Source organism: Cucurbita maxima, unplaced genomic scaffold, assembly GCF_002738345.1.
Source record: "Cucurbita maxima cultivar Rimu unplaced genomic scaffold, Cmax_1.0 Cma_Scf00001, whole genome shotgun sequence".
Taxonomy (NCBI): domain Eukaryota; kingdom Viridiplantae; phylum Streptophyta; class Magnoliopsida; order Cucurbitales; family Cucurbitaceae; genus Cucurbita; species Cucurbita maxima.
The window spans coordinates 2,511,346-2,528,407 of NW_019272017.1; the positions used below are offsets into that span (position 1 = coordinate 2,511,346).

General features: G+C 35.2%; 2 protein-coding genes across 5 annotated transcripts; one reads left to right on the forward strand and one right to left on the reverse strand.

Annotated features, from left to right (window-relative positions):
• Positions 1 to 574: 574 nt before the first annotated feature.
• Positions 575 to 13,862, reverse strand: LOC111478560 (autophagy-related protein 2). Of its 4 annotated transcripts, none has more exons than XR_002717499.1 (14): positions 13,353 to 13,860; positions 11,625 to 12,676; positions 10,830 to 10,969; positions 9,707 to 9,882; positions 6,412 to 9,522; positions 6,206 to 6,318; positions 5,612 to 5,813; positions 4,373 to 4,486; positions 3,784 to 3,891; positions 3,569 to 3,701; positions 2,771 to 2,967; positions 1,781 to 1,977; positions 1,463 to 1,679; positions 575 to 846 (listed from the first exon to the last, which is right to left on the reverse strand). XR_002717499.1 is itself a non-coding variant. In XM_023122892.1 (13 exons), the coding sequence occupies exons 1-13, from the start codon at positions 13,554 to 13,556 to the stop codon at positions 1,607 to 1,609; spliced, it is 5,826 nt and encodes a 1,941-aa protein (XP_022978660.1). In that variant the 5' UTR covers positions 13,557 to 13,860; the 3' UTR covers positions 1,460 to 1,606. The 4 variants fall into 4 exon arrangements, 2 of the variants coding, with proteins under 2 accessions (XP_022978660.1, XP_022978674.1); XR_002717495.1 differs by having other exon boundaries at positions 9,707 to 9,888; XM_023122892.1 differs by lacking the exon at positions 575 to 846 and having other exon boundaries at positions 1,460 to 1,679; positions 9,707 to 9,888.
• A 589-nt stretch (positions 13,863 to 14,451) lies between these two features.
• LOC111481707 (EKC/KEOPS complex subunit Tprkb) lies at positions 14,452 to 16,379 on the forward strand. The gene is made up of 6 exons (XM_023127279.1): positions 14,452 to 14,639; positions 15,024 to 15,090; positions 15,246 to 15,368; positions 15,459 to 15,542; positions 15,658 to 15,744; positions 16,009 to 16,379. Exons 1-6 carry the CDS (start codon positions 14,572 to 14,574, stop codon positions 16,093 to 16,095), a joined length of 516 nt encoding a protein of 171 aa, XP_022983047.1. The 5' UTR covers positions 14,452 to 14,571; the 3' UTR covers positions 16,096 to 16,379.
• Positions 16,380 to 17,062: the final 683 nt, after the last annotated feature.

Sequence of the window (17,062 nt, forward strand, 5' to 3'; positions counted from 1 at the left end):
AAACCGCTTGAAAATTATTGATAACAAAGATAACTTTTAAGATTACTCGTGTTTTTTTTAGATAAATGAGTGATGTGAAGATTTAAATATTATGCTTCAAAATGTGGATTTATCAAATTACCATTAAATATAAACTATATTCACCTTGAAAGAAAATTAATTATGAATTTATTTTTATCTACTATTCGTAATATATCTCGTATTCCTAGACAACTTACTTTAACAAATAACATTATAAAATTTAGACTAAATTATAGAAATTTTGTATCAATAACATCTATCAACTTTTAAAAGGTTCAAAACTATACGAGAACATTGAAAAAAAAAAAAAAAACGTTACAAAAATTCCTTATCATGGATCATTAAAGTTTAGAACAAAAAAACGTTACAAGAGAACTATATGGCAGAGTAAACATTGGAGCAACCTAACTATGTTAAAATCCTAGAAATTTCAAGTAAAAATTACTCCCTTTTTTACTTGGTTTAACCTAAAAATAATAATCTCGCTTTACATTAACAGAATTTAAAAAAGGTTAGTTTTGATCCCTCACTATGCTGAGTTCAATAAAAGAAATTGGAAAGCAAATGATCAAATATTTACAAAACTATGCACATCTTGGAAAACAAATCATCAAGTATTTACAGGGCTATGCACAAATTAGAAAGCTAGATACATTTGCTCAATCCTCAAAGAATAAAGTAGGGTATAACTAATTACCAAACTTAATCACCATCAGTACGAAAAAATTTCTAACCATGGTTGAATATTTTAACATTCATGTACAAATCTCCGTCTTCTACATCGAACGGGGAAAGAATGCCTACGAGACTCTTTCTTCTGTACATCTGCATCAATCAAACAAAAGCCACAAGCATCACCACATGTAGTGCAAAGAAAACAAAACATTATAGTAAATTCTTTAGACCCATTTGATAATGATTCAGTTGTTTACTTATTATTTTAGCAAATCATGCTTATAAACGCTACTCTAATCTATGAGTTTCTTTCTTTTGTTATTTACTGTTGAAATTGTTTTCAAAACCCTTTTGAAATTTTGCTTTATTTTTGAAATTTAACTGAGAATTCAAAACGTTCGAAAACCTAGTAAAAACCCGACCAAAACAATTTCAAATAACAGAACTAAAAACCTAGTTTTAGTTGATTTAGTTTAACATTGCAATGTACTCTTAGAATATAAAACTAGCATTGTATCAATTTAGAGTAACATGGTTTTCAGGCTTCACATAATGTTAGAAAACAGAAGTTCAGAAACATGCTGACACAAAAGCATCAAACTTATTTCCAGTAATACTGCCAAACCAAGAACAAAATTGCTTGACTACCTAACTTCTACATGATGTTTTCTATACTTAAGATGAGCATTGTTCATAGAAAGAACCGAAGGATTATAATTTATAATGGGATTTGATATCAGAGGATCGAAAACGAGATTAGACTTACATTTACACCAGGTCCATCTTTTCAAATATGAAAAGAGTGTGTCACGATCTTTTTAAAGGCGAGGCACAATGCAATGACTGACGGCAATCACGACTCCTTGGGAAATTAAGCTTAAACTTTATCCAGAAGTCATCCATGGCCTCATCAATTCTGTTCCCACGAGTCTGTAGGACCTAAATATTTCTCCATGGATTCTCTTTTGCGCTCGGGATCCAGGCTGCAAGCATGAGATCCAACATCAACTAAGTTTCTAAAGATTCTCATATTCTCGCATATCCAACAACAACTAAGCGAGCACATAAAGAAACAAGTAATGACCTATTTCTCAAGCCAAGAAAAGTGTAATGTATTGCGCTTGCACATGCAGAAGCTGGAGCTATTGCGGCAGCTGGAATTGCTTGAACAGCAGTTGCGAGAGCAGACACTGTACTGCCTCCACGTTGATACTTTTTCAAGGGAGTCCGAACCAAGGCAGAGGCAGACTTCCCAAGGCCATCACTAATGCTTTCATAAGCCTGTTAAAAGTCAAGTTTAATCAATTCCATGGGAAAATAAGCGAGAAAAAATGTATGTATTGAACTGAGCAAAATCCACTCATACCGTTCCCCCATGAAAAAGAATATGAAGGGGAGAGGTCTTTGCATGTCAACGTGACATAAAGATACAACAATCAATATGAAAAATTTGTGAAACATGGAAAAAAGCAAATCAAACTGTTAAGTTCTATTTTGTAAGCACACATGAAGATGAAAATATGCATAAAAGCCATCAAATCGTTTATATTCATATAGAATATGTTTTAAACAGTTTTTTGACTAAAAGTGATCGGTAACTAAGACTTCAAAATCACTAAAATTCCACCAGGCTTCATGATCCGGATAATTAAACAGTAAAGTAAGCAAGGATTGTATTCCATGCAAAATCTTCTCATTCTCTATCATTTCCTTTGACCGGGAAGTTCATATAACCCCTAGTATGATCAAACTTAGAAGATGCCAAATTGAATTAAATCACTAGGAAGATCAACAAGGGTACTACTCAAATTTCTTCAAAATAAAGCAATGCAAAATGTTTCTTAGAGCAGTATGCATGGAACATATATTTTGTTTAGATATGAAATGTTATTTTCCAATATATTTTTTACAAGAACTGGATGCCTTAGACCAACTTATAAACACTTAATCCTGATCCACAGGATGACTATCGAATCCTAAGTATTTGAACCCATAATACAAACAGATAGGCATGTCATTTTTCAGTACATTAGAAACTCGAATATGAGCATGCAAACAAATGTAGAAGATTCACCTTTTTCAATCCTTCTTGAGCATCCTTGGGTTGATTGGATCTTACATTAGCCTTTGTCTTATGCCGTACTTTCACTGAAGGAGGAACAGTAGTGAGTATATATTCCGCCTGGAGCAAAATGTCATGAGCCCCAGCAGCCAAGTGTACCCCTAGTCCAATAGCTTCAAGGGAAATACTTCTGAGAAATGCAATAGTACCTAAACAAATGATCAATTATTGGAGTTGCAGAATATCATGAAAAAGGAAAAAAATAGCAGGCTATTCAGTATATATATTTTTTAATTCACGAACATACTAATAAAAAAAATTTAAGTTAAGGTTCCCTGTCGGACATAAAATTAAATTTTTTATCTAATAAATTAATTCATTTTTAAAAGAAAATTGGCCAAATTTACATATGCCAGGAACATCTTAAGTACAAAATTGAAAGTTTGAGACTCCTATTGAAAACTTTATAAAAATCTCCTTCTATTAAATGTTTTTTGAAACTTAAAGACCTATTAAATACTATTTAAGGATGTCTTCTATTAAAATACTTTTTGAAAAACTTGTAACTTAACCTTTAATATAAATTTTCCAAGTATACTTTGAACTAAATAATCCCAAACCAAAACCATCATATTTGACAACCTTTAAAATGTTATAATCATAAGTTCACACCCATGATCAAACTAAAATTTCATGTTAATAAGCATTAGGAGAACCTACCACTCTCCTTAATTAAAGGTAAACTGCCCAGCGGTGATATTTTTATAAGTTTCAGAACAAATGTAAAATACAATCCCAAAAGAAAGTCACCTCTTTGCATCCCCTTTAATATTCTTCGATCCTTTTTGTAGCTCTCAACTGGAGAAGACAAGAGTTTTGAGGCACCAGAGCCAACAGCAACTAATGACCTGACTGTAGGAAGGCCCTCCAGTATTTTACGAATCTATAACAGGTTGATAACATGTTACTATTAATTATTATAATGGGAGAATAACCAACAAACTTTTTAGTTTCAAGTTGAGTACCTGATTATGAGAAATATCTTCCAGCCATTCACCTACAACTGTTTCACATACACTGCCCCAACCATAGACTCCAACAGCCTGCACATGCTTAAGGTGTAGCTCAACCCCCTGCACCAGTCAACTTAATTAGTGTTAACAGTGACAAAATGATCCACCTTGACCTTTGAACAAGCATCGAGACTTTGATGAATAACGTAGTCTGCCAAACCAGAAAAGGAGATACCAGAGCAACTCAGTTACTTGGTCGGTCAGACAAAGTAACATCTCTCTTGACCTACTCAATATATATATTGAGGAATTTAATCAACAAATTCAAGTATTGACATGTAAAAGGAAGCTCATCAATTTGCACAGGAGACCATAAAATAGACGGGCTAGTATGATATACCATTACATAAAATTATCTAAATACAGGAATGCGTTACCAAAGGCAGCATAGTACAATTGGACAGGAAACCATAAAATAAAAGAATTAATATGATGAAATCATCAAAACAAATTACCTAAACATATAATTTGGCACCCAAAGGAAAAGTAGGAACAGTTCATCGATATGTGTGTAAGTGTATTGGGGAAGCGATAGTATTACCTTCCAAGGAACCAGATTTACAAGTTCAACGTACTTCCCACCTCTTAACGCAGCCAAATCAACACGACTTGGACTGTAATCAACACGGACTACAATTGGTTGTATGTCAAACTTCTGAAAATACAGTAATGCAATTAGTACATAGATTTTAACCATATATCCAAAAGTGAAGGTCAACCAAAATAGCAGCAGTCAAAATCAATTTAAAAAGGGGTAGAGCAGAGGAAGGGGTCAATTTCTTCAAAATTACGGAGTAGTAAATGAAATATTCATTTCTTTTTTTAACTTGGAGATATTTGGAATCAGGCTTCAATTGAAAATTGGGGTTGGAGGTTCATTACAGAACCCTTTTCTTTCAGGAGATGAGTTAGCAAGTATTCATGGTGTTTGTTCAGGTGATTGGCAAATAGCTGATTCTGTCGAAAGTTTGGAAACAAGTTGATTCTTTGGCTCAGTTCAAATTAGGTGACGGACAATATGTTTTATTTTTGGATGATTTATGGACCAGTGATGCTCCATTGAATTCACATTTCCTTCTCTTCTCGATTTTTATTACTCCAAAAAGTTGGCTCTCAAATTTTTGGGACCCCTTGACTAATTCTTGGAATCTCATTTTTGGAAGATGAAGAAATTTCAATATATCCATGGATTCCTAACTACCACTCAACAAGATCACTGGCCTTCCTTTTCTCTCTCTCATTTTTTTTTTTTTTCCATGGAAACAGAAAATTGAAAGTAAGTTTAGCACAAAGAAGAAAGAGAGTAGTTAAGTTACCCGACTAAGGCCAAGGAAGTGTACCAAAAATTAACCCTTAGTAATGATCAGACAATCAATTCAAGATCCAATTCGAAAACAAAACAACTAATATTCTAGGTCTTGAGCCCTCAACTACTACATTAATTATAAGGAATGCATCCAAATCTGTCTTCCCTCCAGGGCCTCCACAAACACCTCTTGGCCTCTGAGCTTATAGGCGAAGTTTTTCATCCTCATAAACATCTCACTTCTGTCCTCAATTCTTTATCACATGATCTATACTTCATCTGATTTGATTCTCTGTACACTGTACGAGGATTTTATTACCTTCCAGGTGAAAATTATTAGCTCTTAAGATAACTCGGTCACATATGGGTACAAATCTGAGTCAAGGTTAAGGCATTATTGTGCACAACTACGAGCGAATTGTGAGTTCTTGTCACAGAAATATGCATGACCAATAAAAATTTGCCATAACTTGCCTGAAAATAAGGAAGCAATGCCTCCTCTGCCAAATTAAGCCCAGCATCACTTTTGGTCGTAGAAATAGTTTTTGAACCATCTGAATCAAGTGAATGACCAGACTGGTTTCCTGATGAACTTTTTTCCCCAAAAAAATTAACAAGAAAATCAAGTTGGCATTGATGAAGATGCAATAGCATAGGCAGAAAACCAACACGCAACCTGAAAGAAAAACAGGTTATATACCCATAATGAGTACGAATGAAAGATAATACTATCACATATTCACTAACAATTATATTGGATATCTTATAAAAATATTAACTTATTAAGAGAAAAGGAAATAGCATTCTAATATGGCCTACGAATGCTCATTCCATCAATATGGTGGAAAGGAATGGTCAATTCCTTGCAACCTAATAAAAGAAATGGTCTCCCATTCCCCTCTTCAACCATTGATCGTACCAAACACCAACTTATAGCAAATGTCCTGTTAGAGGAATTCGTGATCTTGTTGGACAAAAATGACAAAATTCTAACTTAAGAATCGCCCAAGAGATGCAAGCACTAACACATCTAATGTTGAAAATAAAAATACTGAAAAATTTACGCACCGGTATTCCTCAAGAGGGATCAAAGGATCTGGTCTAATAGCTTCTAAGTCGAGCTTGAATGCTTTTGACGAAGACTTACGAGGATGATTCTTTGAATTGTAATATCCCAGTACCTTTCAACAACCACCCGAAAAAGGAGGGAAAACATTAATTAATGTCCGTAAAAAGCATAAATGCAAAAGGATCTCTCAAGCAAAAGAGAATACCAGCTTCCAAGGTGCATCTGCACTGCTGTCATAAAGATGAAAATCTTGAACTGAAAGTGAAAGTCTAGATACACACATTCCACCCATAGGAAAAACATCATATTGAACATGCATGGCAGATAATGCAAGCTCTAGACATGTGTGTTGATCTCTTTTAACCATACTCATTGGTCGATCACCATTCTCTCTAGAAACTTGCCAATCAGAACCAGCATACATTCTCCATTTCAAATCGATATTATTAAGAAGTACACGTCCACATGCCTCTTCAACCTCATCAAGTCTTTTGCTCTCGATAGAACAAAGATCATCAGTTACCGAGTGTTCAACTCTACTTGCATCTAAAATGTGGTTTTCAAGAATTTTTATAGGCAAGTTCCCGTACCATCCACTTCTTCGTCCTTCAAGATCTATACTACTAGAATTCCTGGAATTACAAATATCGGGAGGTAATTCTTGGCCCATTGTTAGATCTGATACAGGACGAAACTCAGACAGGCAATATCCTTCTATTATTTCAGGAAACTTGAGGTATTGTATGAAAGATGTTTGACCATCAGGCTCTGAGCCAATGAAGGAATGAATGGGAGAAGAAGTTTCATGAACCTCAGAATTCAACCTGCATACCTCAGTATGAAGACCTTCAGTGGATGAAAAACAATCACATTCTCTGGTTTGGTTTTTATTTAATAGAAACGCATCTTCACATATTTCATCCATTAACCCAGTTTCACTTTGTTTAACTGATGGATTGTGACATGGAGGAGAAGATGATTCATTGTCAATCTCCTTTCTCTCTTGTGCTTGTTGGACATTATTCCATCTTGTCTGCAAATGAACAATCGATTCCTCAAGATCAGGGGCAAATAGTTGCTGAAGTTGAGCAGCCAAACGTACCAGACCAGTAGTAGTGTCATTGCATGTTTCCACGAAAACGTGGGCTTTGTGACATTCTAACTCCCACTTGAGGCCATTATCACAGTTAGTTCTCAATATTGCTTCAATAAATGTCTCCCTGGCAACCTTAACCCAGCCTCCCTTGCGCAGATCTTCAACACTGTAAGCATTAAAAACATGCTCATAATCAGAGACACTACATAGAAGAAGTCCAATATCTTGTATTGTGATTCTGAAATTATCTTCAACTGTATCTGCCACACTAGAACTTGATAGTGTTACTGAGGATGCAGCCAGCAGGCAAGCAACATAATCATCATCCAACTCTTGTTTGATGGTAGAAGAACTGGATTCTGTTCGAGAGAGTCTGCTATTGCCTAGCAAATTCTTCAAGTACGGTTGATAGCTCAACCCAACATCAACAAAGTTAAGAAAAAAATTAGACCCTGAAGACTTTTTTGTATTCTCTCTGGGCATAACCTTGTCACCTTCTGGTTCAACTGGAGAAGAGGGCAAAAGGAAAAAGGAGCAGATGACATCTAACCAATCCAATCGACCACCTATAGCCAGAATTGTTGCACATCTTATTGTTATAGAAGAAAAATCCTGTAAGCACTCGGGATCCCACATATGCACAATATCACAACCAGCTAACCTTGAAGATAAAGCATTTGAACCTTCCCCATCCCCACGCTTCATGTTAGAGTTGCTACATGAGATCAAACGAAACTCCTGATCAGGATCTTCAGATATGAAACCCAGCAATTGTCCTTCTCCATGGGATAGCCAAAAGAAATTGGCACCCTCGATACTTCCAAGGTCGGAGACAGAGATTAGTTCGAAGTTTTGAATTTCCAGTCTTAGATGATACCATGATCCAGGAAGTTCTCTCTGCAAAGAGCACTTAACACTCTCATTTGAATCTGGCCTAATGGAAATTTCTACACAATTGCAATCAACTACAATCGATTTTTGAGATGTTACGGATCCTTTTGTAACATCAACTGCATCACAAGTATCACTTGACAATCCTTTTATCAACTGATCTAAAAGATAATTAAAGACTTTATATTGAACAGCACCAGCATTGATTCTGACAAGAGGGAGAAACACATACAACACTGATGTGGAGCTCAAAATCATTTCTTGTCGAGTCTGCAAGTTAGACTCCTCCATATCTTTCATATTAGCAACGGAAGCAAACTCGTAATCTTTTCCAATGAACTTACACCTGCTTTCTGATTCCTCTAGACTAGCTAATGACTTGGCCTTCTTTGCAATCCATGGACCTGTGACATGACCTTCCTGCCAAAAAAATGTTAAAGAAGAAGCATTTGTTCTGTTGGAGGCAGACAAAATGTTATGAGCTGAAATTTTTTTCCTTTGCACGTTGCATGTGCTGCCCTGTTTTATCTCTTCATCAGAAGTGACCAAGAAAACCCCAAGACTACCAAATCTGAAATGCAAAGCATTTTTTTCTGAAAAATAACTTTTCTGCAGCGCCAAGTTACCACTGTGAATTGTTTCCTCCTTTGTGATTGGAGGGGAATAAAAATCAAGAGCAATAAATTGATCCCAGGAAGAGTATCCCATAAAGTCCTTGTCACTTTCAAATGGGAAACAGAATATTACCCTGGCCTTGGCGATTATTATATTTCCCTGCACGCTTGCAGATGAAGCCAAAGCTGTAACTTGATTACAGCCGCTTTTGACATTCTTGTGATCCGATACATAGTTATCCTTAAAGCACTTGTGGTTGTTATCACCAGGTATACAGTTTGCAACACCCCTTAGTAAATCCAGTAGCATGTTTACCAAAGTATAGTTCACCCACAAAATGAAGGGTGGTAGATTCAATGAAAATGATTTTGACATAGTACTATTATCACCAGAAGAACTAGAGATCACATTCAACTGGGACGAAGTGATGCCATACGTTTTCAACAATGTAATTTTTGTAACATTGTCCTTGTTTTCACATGGAAAATCCATATTGAATGAACTATTTGATTCCACATTATTAGGATCTTCAGCTGAAAAATTAAATGGAGGGAGAGCACCTATAACATCCACTTGCAGATGCTTCGTCAGAAGTGTCTGGAAGTCACTGTTACTATTATGGAAGTCAGATTTTGAGGAATAATTTTTGCAGTTCAAATAATCAGCAACCTCAATATGCTTGATAGTTCCTTGAAAACTCGTTTTTTGAGATACCTGCTGGACCCAAAATGTGTTAAGTGAATGGGACATAGAAAAGGATCCCCTACCTATAGTTAAAAATCCCACTTGTTTCACGAGGAGAGATGGGAAAAGCCTCCATAAGGAGAGGGGGAGGGAGAGAGATAATCAAACAGAGTAATACACAAGAAAGATAAAGATTCCCAAGGGAAAATTTTACCTGCATAAGAAAATGGATATCACTGAATTTAGCAGCCACAAAATGAACCTCCGAGTCAGTTTTGATCTGTACTTTCTCAGGGTCAGTGAAATGATACTGATTGTCATCATGGAAGGAAATAACGACAGAAATTCCAGAGATAGTTGCCCTAAGGTTTGTTTCAACAGGCTGCAATTCTGTATCTAGTAATTAGTGTATGAAAGAGTATATTAAATGGTAAACATTGAGAATTAACTAATCTATGAAGAAGTGGGAAAAAATGAAGAAAAGCTAAACGTGAGAACATAACTCATGAGACATTAAAAAAAATACATTTCTGTCCAATTCATGCGTCTAACTAACAATACCAGTCAATACTATCATGTGGGAAAATCAATTGAAAACTTGTAGCCTTGAATCCAGGTAATCTAAGGTTCCATTGCCACACTAATTTTATTTCTTACCAAAAATTCCATAAAGATAGATCACAGAAGTATATATTTTCACCATAACCCATTATGGATATTTTCTTCTTATAAAAAGAAACAACTTTTCATTGATGAAAAAATACATTTTGTTAACGTTGATTACTTATTTCCCATTCCCTTCCCTTCCCTTCCCATTCCAAAAGACCACCGCATTCATCTTCCATGAGAACGCTGAATGTTCTATTTAAAGAATTAACTGTCATTGATGGAAACTAAACAAAAGAGTCAATTAATTTGATACCAAACATATTAATATTTCTTCAAAGATTTCTTTTTCCTATCCAACCCAATAGCATTTTAGGGCTAAAATGACAACTCCAAAACACCTTCTCATTTTGCTACCTACCCAAAAGTATCCCAACTTAATAGAGAATGAACATTCCTGTGAAAAGTCCAACTGATCAAATTGAAAAAATAAGCTTGTATAATAGCATAACAATTAAATCACAAAACTAGGGGAAAAAAGGTATCCTAACCTATGCTTAAGATAAAAAAACTGTTCCAGGGACGTGACTTTAAGTTAAATATTGTTTAAAAAAGTATTGATAAGTGAAATCAAGCAAAATGTGTTATTACACATATCAAGAAGTATAACAGTATCTTAAGTTCGAATACACGAGCAAGTGCATAACAGAGCAGAGCTAGCGCATACTCACCACAAGGAATGGGTAAAGATCCAGAAGCAAGGCTGGACGCAGCAGTGATTGCACTAAAAACAGAGTTCCACACCCCACTGCTGCCTAAAGCAGACTGGGAACTTCTTATTTCATCTAAGCATTCAAAAAACTGGTCCACACTGCAGAATGGAAAAAAGAGAAAACACTCAGTTTTTGTTTAATTGTTATTCTAAATGACTTAGAAGGATAAAAAGTCGTAATAAAAAACAAAAGAGTATCATGATTTTTAAATCTAATTGACGTCTTGGTATATGCAAAACTTATACATGGCATAAATAGTTTTATGTAAGCAAGGAAAACCTTAAAAATATTGCGCAAACTTGACAAACATTCAACAAGCATCCAAACTAAGAACCTAGATATCTCTTACAAAGATGCTTTAACCGTTGTTTAATATTTAACATATTTAGAACCTAGATGTCTCATACTGACATATTTAGAACACATTGGTATAATCTGAAACAATAATTTTAGAATTTTATATGGATTAAGGAACTAGTTCATATTATAGACATATTGATGACATAAGACAGCTGAATGTTTCATTTTGACAAATTTTTCTAGAATAGAACATCCCATGTGCATAATTAAAATAATGGAAATAATACATTATACTTCAACAGATGATCACATAAAATCCAACATCCAACAGATGATCACATAAAATCCCAACACTAAATGCATACATTTAAAGTAAAACATGAATTTTTTTTTTTATATATATTTCAAAATGATTCGAACATTGGTTATAAAGAGGACGTAGGTAATACCAACCTTGCTCCGAAGTCAAATTCTTCTTCAACTTTTTCTTTCTCTCTATGTTTAACAGAGGATGGCACCCAATTTGATATAAGGTGAGAGCCAGGCAGAATTCCACCACAATGGGGGGAGGAGGTTTCATCAGGAGTCCTTTCAGCAGAAGCTAGCGTAAATGAATGGTCGTGAGATGCCCGATCCAAGTAACCAGATTCATTCAACTTATTATGTTTGCATCCATGTCCATCACCATTCTTGTCGGAATTCCAATAAGCTTCAGATAAAACTAAAAAACATTTGATTGTTCTAGGTTGAAGTTTTACCTGTACAGGATCAATGAAAAGATCCCCATCCACTCTATAAATGTCTAAGGAACCATCCCTCAAAGGTATACGTAATTTCAGGTTACCTGAAAATCCCCCCACTCCACCTGTCAGAACTGGAATGGTAACATTTGATGGCACATGGTCTAATGCCATTTCAGCAGATGTTCCTGCAGACATACATGAAATGGATTTTGGATTGTCACAATCATCCATGTGAAGAAACTCGACCATTGCCCCTTGAAACTTTACAAAGTTACTCAGTTGACTTATTCCAAGAAAGCTTTCAGCTGCATCCATATCCAATTTACCATCCTCTGTAACACAAGTTCCGCATTCTACATCTGAAATCCGAAGAACAAGTGTGGTATCCAATCCTGTTTTGTTTTTGCTTTCATCATAAAAAGAATCAAATGCAACTATCAAGTTTATTATCTTCACGTGAAAGCTCGCAAGCAGCCCTTTCACCATCTTTGCAACAGTCTTCACACCTTCATGGATATCCCCATAGGTAGATTTTACAGCACTTTTCGCAACAAAATGCTCTGACTTTCTCGATTCATGATGGTTCTTATGACCACCACTAGAAGTTCCACAGCAATCCATACGATCATTACTCAAGCATGGGGAAAGCACAAGCTCCAAACCATTGATTTCTACCTCACAGCCTCTACTCGTCCATGGCATTCTAATTAATAAAGACCCAATAGATCCTTCTTTGAAAGTAACCAAAGCTGCTGTGCCAACCTATAAAATTGAGGACAATAACTGAAACATAGTTCACAAAGAAGAGTAAAACATTTTGGAAATGCAAAATGGATGTACTTTTAGGCCATTATTTAGAATTAAATAATTAGATTTTTCAGTTGTATGACATGTGCTGCGTTTTTACTTTTTTTACTAGTCATGGAATGTCAAGTATTCTCGCCCCCAATGTTCTTTAGACAGTTAAGTTCGTGTTCTTGTTATTTTATCCTTTATGTAAGTGTAAGGATTTCTAAGTCCCCAATAAAGGAGGAGGAAAGAAAAAGTAAGAAACGCCCAAGTTGATGCATCAAAGAAAGTCCCACGGAGAGAATTCCCTACCCCATCTACGAAACCAAAATTGGATAAGTTTTCAATCTCTGCCAAAGCAGACTCGTCCTAACCGGGTCTCCACGAGGAACTTTTGACACTGCAAGTCTACTCGGACCTATAAATTCATACATTCATTCTATTCCTCAATTTCTGGTTTCCAAAAATACAAAAAAAACTGGAAGATCGTAACTTGTTCGTATTCTCGCAGATAATTAACTGTGAATTAACTAACATGCTACCAGGGAAAGTGCGCAATTTAACTTCACCAAACTTTTCCTGCAGTTTCTCGTCGAAGCAACATTTTTCAATGTCCCCGTTCAAAAAAATAACAAAAAAAAAAACAAACCTTCTCATTGAGAAAATCAACGTTAAGCGCCAAGTCGCTGAGCTGAATTGTGCCGTCAGCAAGCTGCACGTCCAGCTGATCGATATCAATTTCCCCCAATAAAAACTGCCCCAATTTCTTTTTCAGTAAAAACTTGCACAATCTCTTGACGGCGAATTTCGAGAACATCGCCTCCGCCGTCTTCGCTATGTTCCACGTAAACATGGCTGGTACTGCAGGTAATAACGCGTCGAAATGATCAAATTACGAGAGGAATCAGTTGAGGGCATAAAGAAATTTGATTAGGGTTTTGAAATTCGCCGTCGCCCACGATGGGAAAGAAATCCCCATCTAGAGCAACACAACGAAAATAGAACGATGATCAATAATCTTTGATCATCAAACTCGTACACCAATGGAATTCGCCGAGCCTCCGATGAATTGAAAATATTCGTTTTGCTTGACGATTACGTGAAAATGGCCAATTTTGTCCGGGAAATTTTCAAGTTTGCCTTTTTATTATATGAACAGAGAGTGCTTAAAAATCAAATGCATCGATATCTATTCTAAATCAAAGGGGTTTCAGAGCCCGTTAAGGTTTACTCTTACAATCATTTTATTACAGAAGAATCTTATTTAATTTACAGATTAATTCTTAATTAATTTATCTTTTAACTCCCATTAAAAATACTAAAAACTAAAAAGCTCATAAAATTAATTCTTAATTAATCTATTTATATTCTATACATAAATTTTGATATAATGATATTTTATTTGTAAATATCACATTATTTAAAAATTTCGAAACATCTAATTAAAAAGTTTATATTTTAATTATAAATTTTTATGTAATTAATTAAAATTATTCGAATGTGTTATCCATTTATTCTTGTACTCCTCATTTATTCTGGTGTTATATTATTTATTTTATAAAAAAAAATGAGTTTTTTTATAAAAAAAAAAATTGATTTCTGAAAATATAAATAAAAATAGACGGGTTAAAGTAATATTTATGTAATTAATTTTGAGAAATTAAAAAAAAATCAAATAAAATATTAATAAATTTAGCCAAAATTAGCGAAATTAAAATGTAAATTATTCGTGGCATTCAATCCAAAAGTGGAACGTAAATTTCAGTTAGGACCAGAAAAACTAAACCCTAGCCAAACCCTTTTGTACTCAGAGGTCGTCTTGTTTCTGGGGAAGAATCCTGCGACTTGATCGTGTCTTCGAAGCAGCCATGAAGGTGTTCGAGATCAATGGAACCACCCTAACTCTCGCTCTCTTCACAGACGTTACCAATTCCAAGTACTCTCTCTCTCTCTCTATATATATATATGATTTGCTGAAACTGAAAATTTGGTCGATGGAGACTAGTGGGAGGATGATTAATCCTTGTAAAATCATATGGACTCGATATTTGATCTTTTTGTTTTTCTTTAACGTTTGGTTTTCGGTACATTCGCTAACTGTTTGAGAAAATGCTCGAACTAATCGAGGCAAGAAATGGGGGACAGCACCTTGTATTTAACTGTTGTGTTTTTAACATCACGTTTTCGAGTTTATTGGAGTATAATTATGATTTATGGGTACCATTACATATGTTCTTATGTGAAGTGTTTTTTTTTTTTTTTTGAAGAATAAACTATGTTATTGACAATTGAAGCGCCTCATAAAGTTGTTTATTTCCAGGGAGCTTCTTGATGCCATGCAAGCTGGAACTCTGGAACCGGAAGTTGCATTTCTCAATGCTTCTCTTGTATGGTTATTATATATGCCTATCTGTTTTTCCTGTAGCATATGCTTTTATGAAATTCACTCCCACGCTCTCCACTCTTTTGTTTGTTTTATGTTTTCGCTTTGAATTGTGCTCAAGAGTTCTCTAATATTTTCCTCATAAACAACTGAAGACAGATTCCGGATGTTTTCCCGGTGCTTGCGGCTGCTTATAAGACACAGATATCCAAGTCAAGGGATTCTTTGACTACCCGCACCCTTCATTCAGAACTCGTCTACAATTATTCGGGTTCAAAGCATGTAATTCTATCTAACCTCTTGGATACTGCAGCCGGTTGCTTATTTGTTTGTGGGTATGTTTGTGTGATCTTTTGATTTATTCATATGCAGATTACAGAGTCTTTAAAAAGGTGTGGAATTTCTGATAGCTCCTCTTATGTCCTTGCTGCTCGTTTTAATGCTTCTCCCGATGAGGTTGGTTCAAGATGTCATGCTACCATACTCTGTTACCTTGTTGTAGACTTGTGATTATAAATTCTGAATTCTTGAAAAGCTCAATCTTTTTGTGCAATCTATTCTCCCATTCTAGACGAAGGCCATCGAGAAACTAGTGCACGGTGAAGAGATCAACTTAGAGGAATTGGGAGGGAGAGCAGACCAAGCTCTGATACAAAAGGTGCATTCCATGTCTTCTTGATATGCCAATTATGATTTTTTTTTCCTCCTTTTACTTTCCTTTTGATAACTGAGTATTCAGGGCAACAAGCCAGCCATTACTTATGCTCTTGGTTCACCTCCACTATTTTCTATGAAGCCTTTGCTCGCTCCACTAGACCCTCAACATGATTTTTAAGTTTCAAAGTTTTCTACTATACAACAAATTATGGGTTTTTCCTAGCCAATAGCAAAATGGTTGTTTTTTTTTTTTTGTTTTCTTCAGCATTTTAAGATCACTGGACCCGAGTTGACAATATCCTCAATTGGAGATACCATAACATGTAGAATCGCTGCACGGGATGCCTTGTAGCTGAAAATTTGCGACAAGTTCGTCTTTCGCTGTTAGTACACGAAGTTACTCCTTTACAGGTGAATGTAATAAATTGTTGACAGTAAAATTACTTTTAGGTTGATGATGTCTAAGCTGATTTATAGAATGTTCAAATTGTTATGCTGTTGATGTCCGAGGAGAACTGATTAATTCTCTGGCGCTTGGTAGCTATGCTGCCTCTTAGCCAATGAACGAGGGCCCTGAGCTCCTTTGTGCTTTTTATTGAACGCTTTTCACTCAATACAGCTCTTTTATGATACATAGTTCTATGGATTAATACCCCCTATCTTAGCCAATGAACGAGGGTCCTGAGTTTCTCTGTGCTTTTTTGTTGAGCCTTTCACTCAATACACAGTTGCTTAATCTTCATCCGACATATTAGAAGGAAAATAGTCACGTGGATAAAAACCCCTATCTTAGACAATGTTATGAAGGTTCCGAGTTTCTTTGTGCTTTTTTGTTGAGCGTTTCGCTCAATATAGTTGTTTTATGTTTGTAGGTCATAATGGAAGGCAAACTACCTATCGAACCATAGTTCTGTGGATAAAGACACATTTTATCATACTCGTAGACTGATATTCAATCCCTTACGTTGAATTTAATAATAAAAGAAAGAGAATCCAAGAAAAGTGAAACAATTTATGGTATCGTATTATGTTCCCTTATTATTATTATTTTTTTTTCTTTCGCTTACTAGAACATTATATTATAAGTTTGGGGGAATGTTTGACCCTTTAATTTATGTGATTGAATCTTTGTTCGAGTTAAAAGATGTGTTTACTGAGCTGTAGGGTCCGGGTCACCAATTGAAGTTCTCTTTTCATATTTTCTATAAATTAATTTTAAAGATAATTGAAATTCAAAACATTTGATCAAAGTTTTATAAATATGAAATAATGTTAAATGTTTTTTTAAGGAAAAAAAGGCAACATAATATAATAAAGTG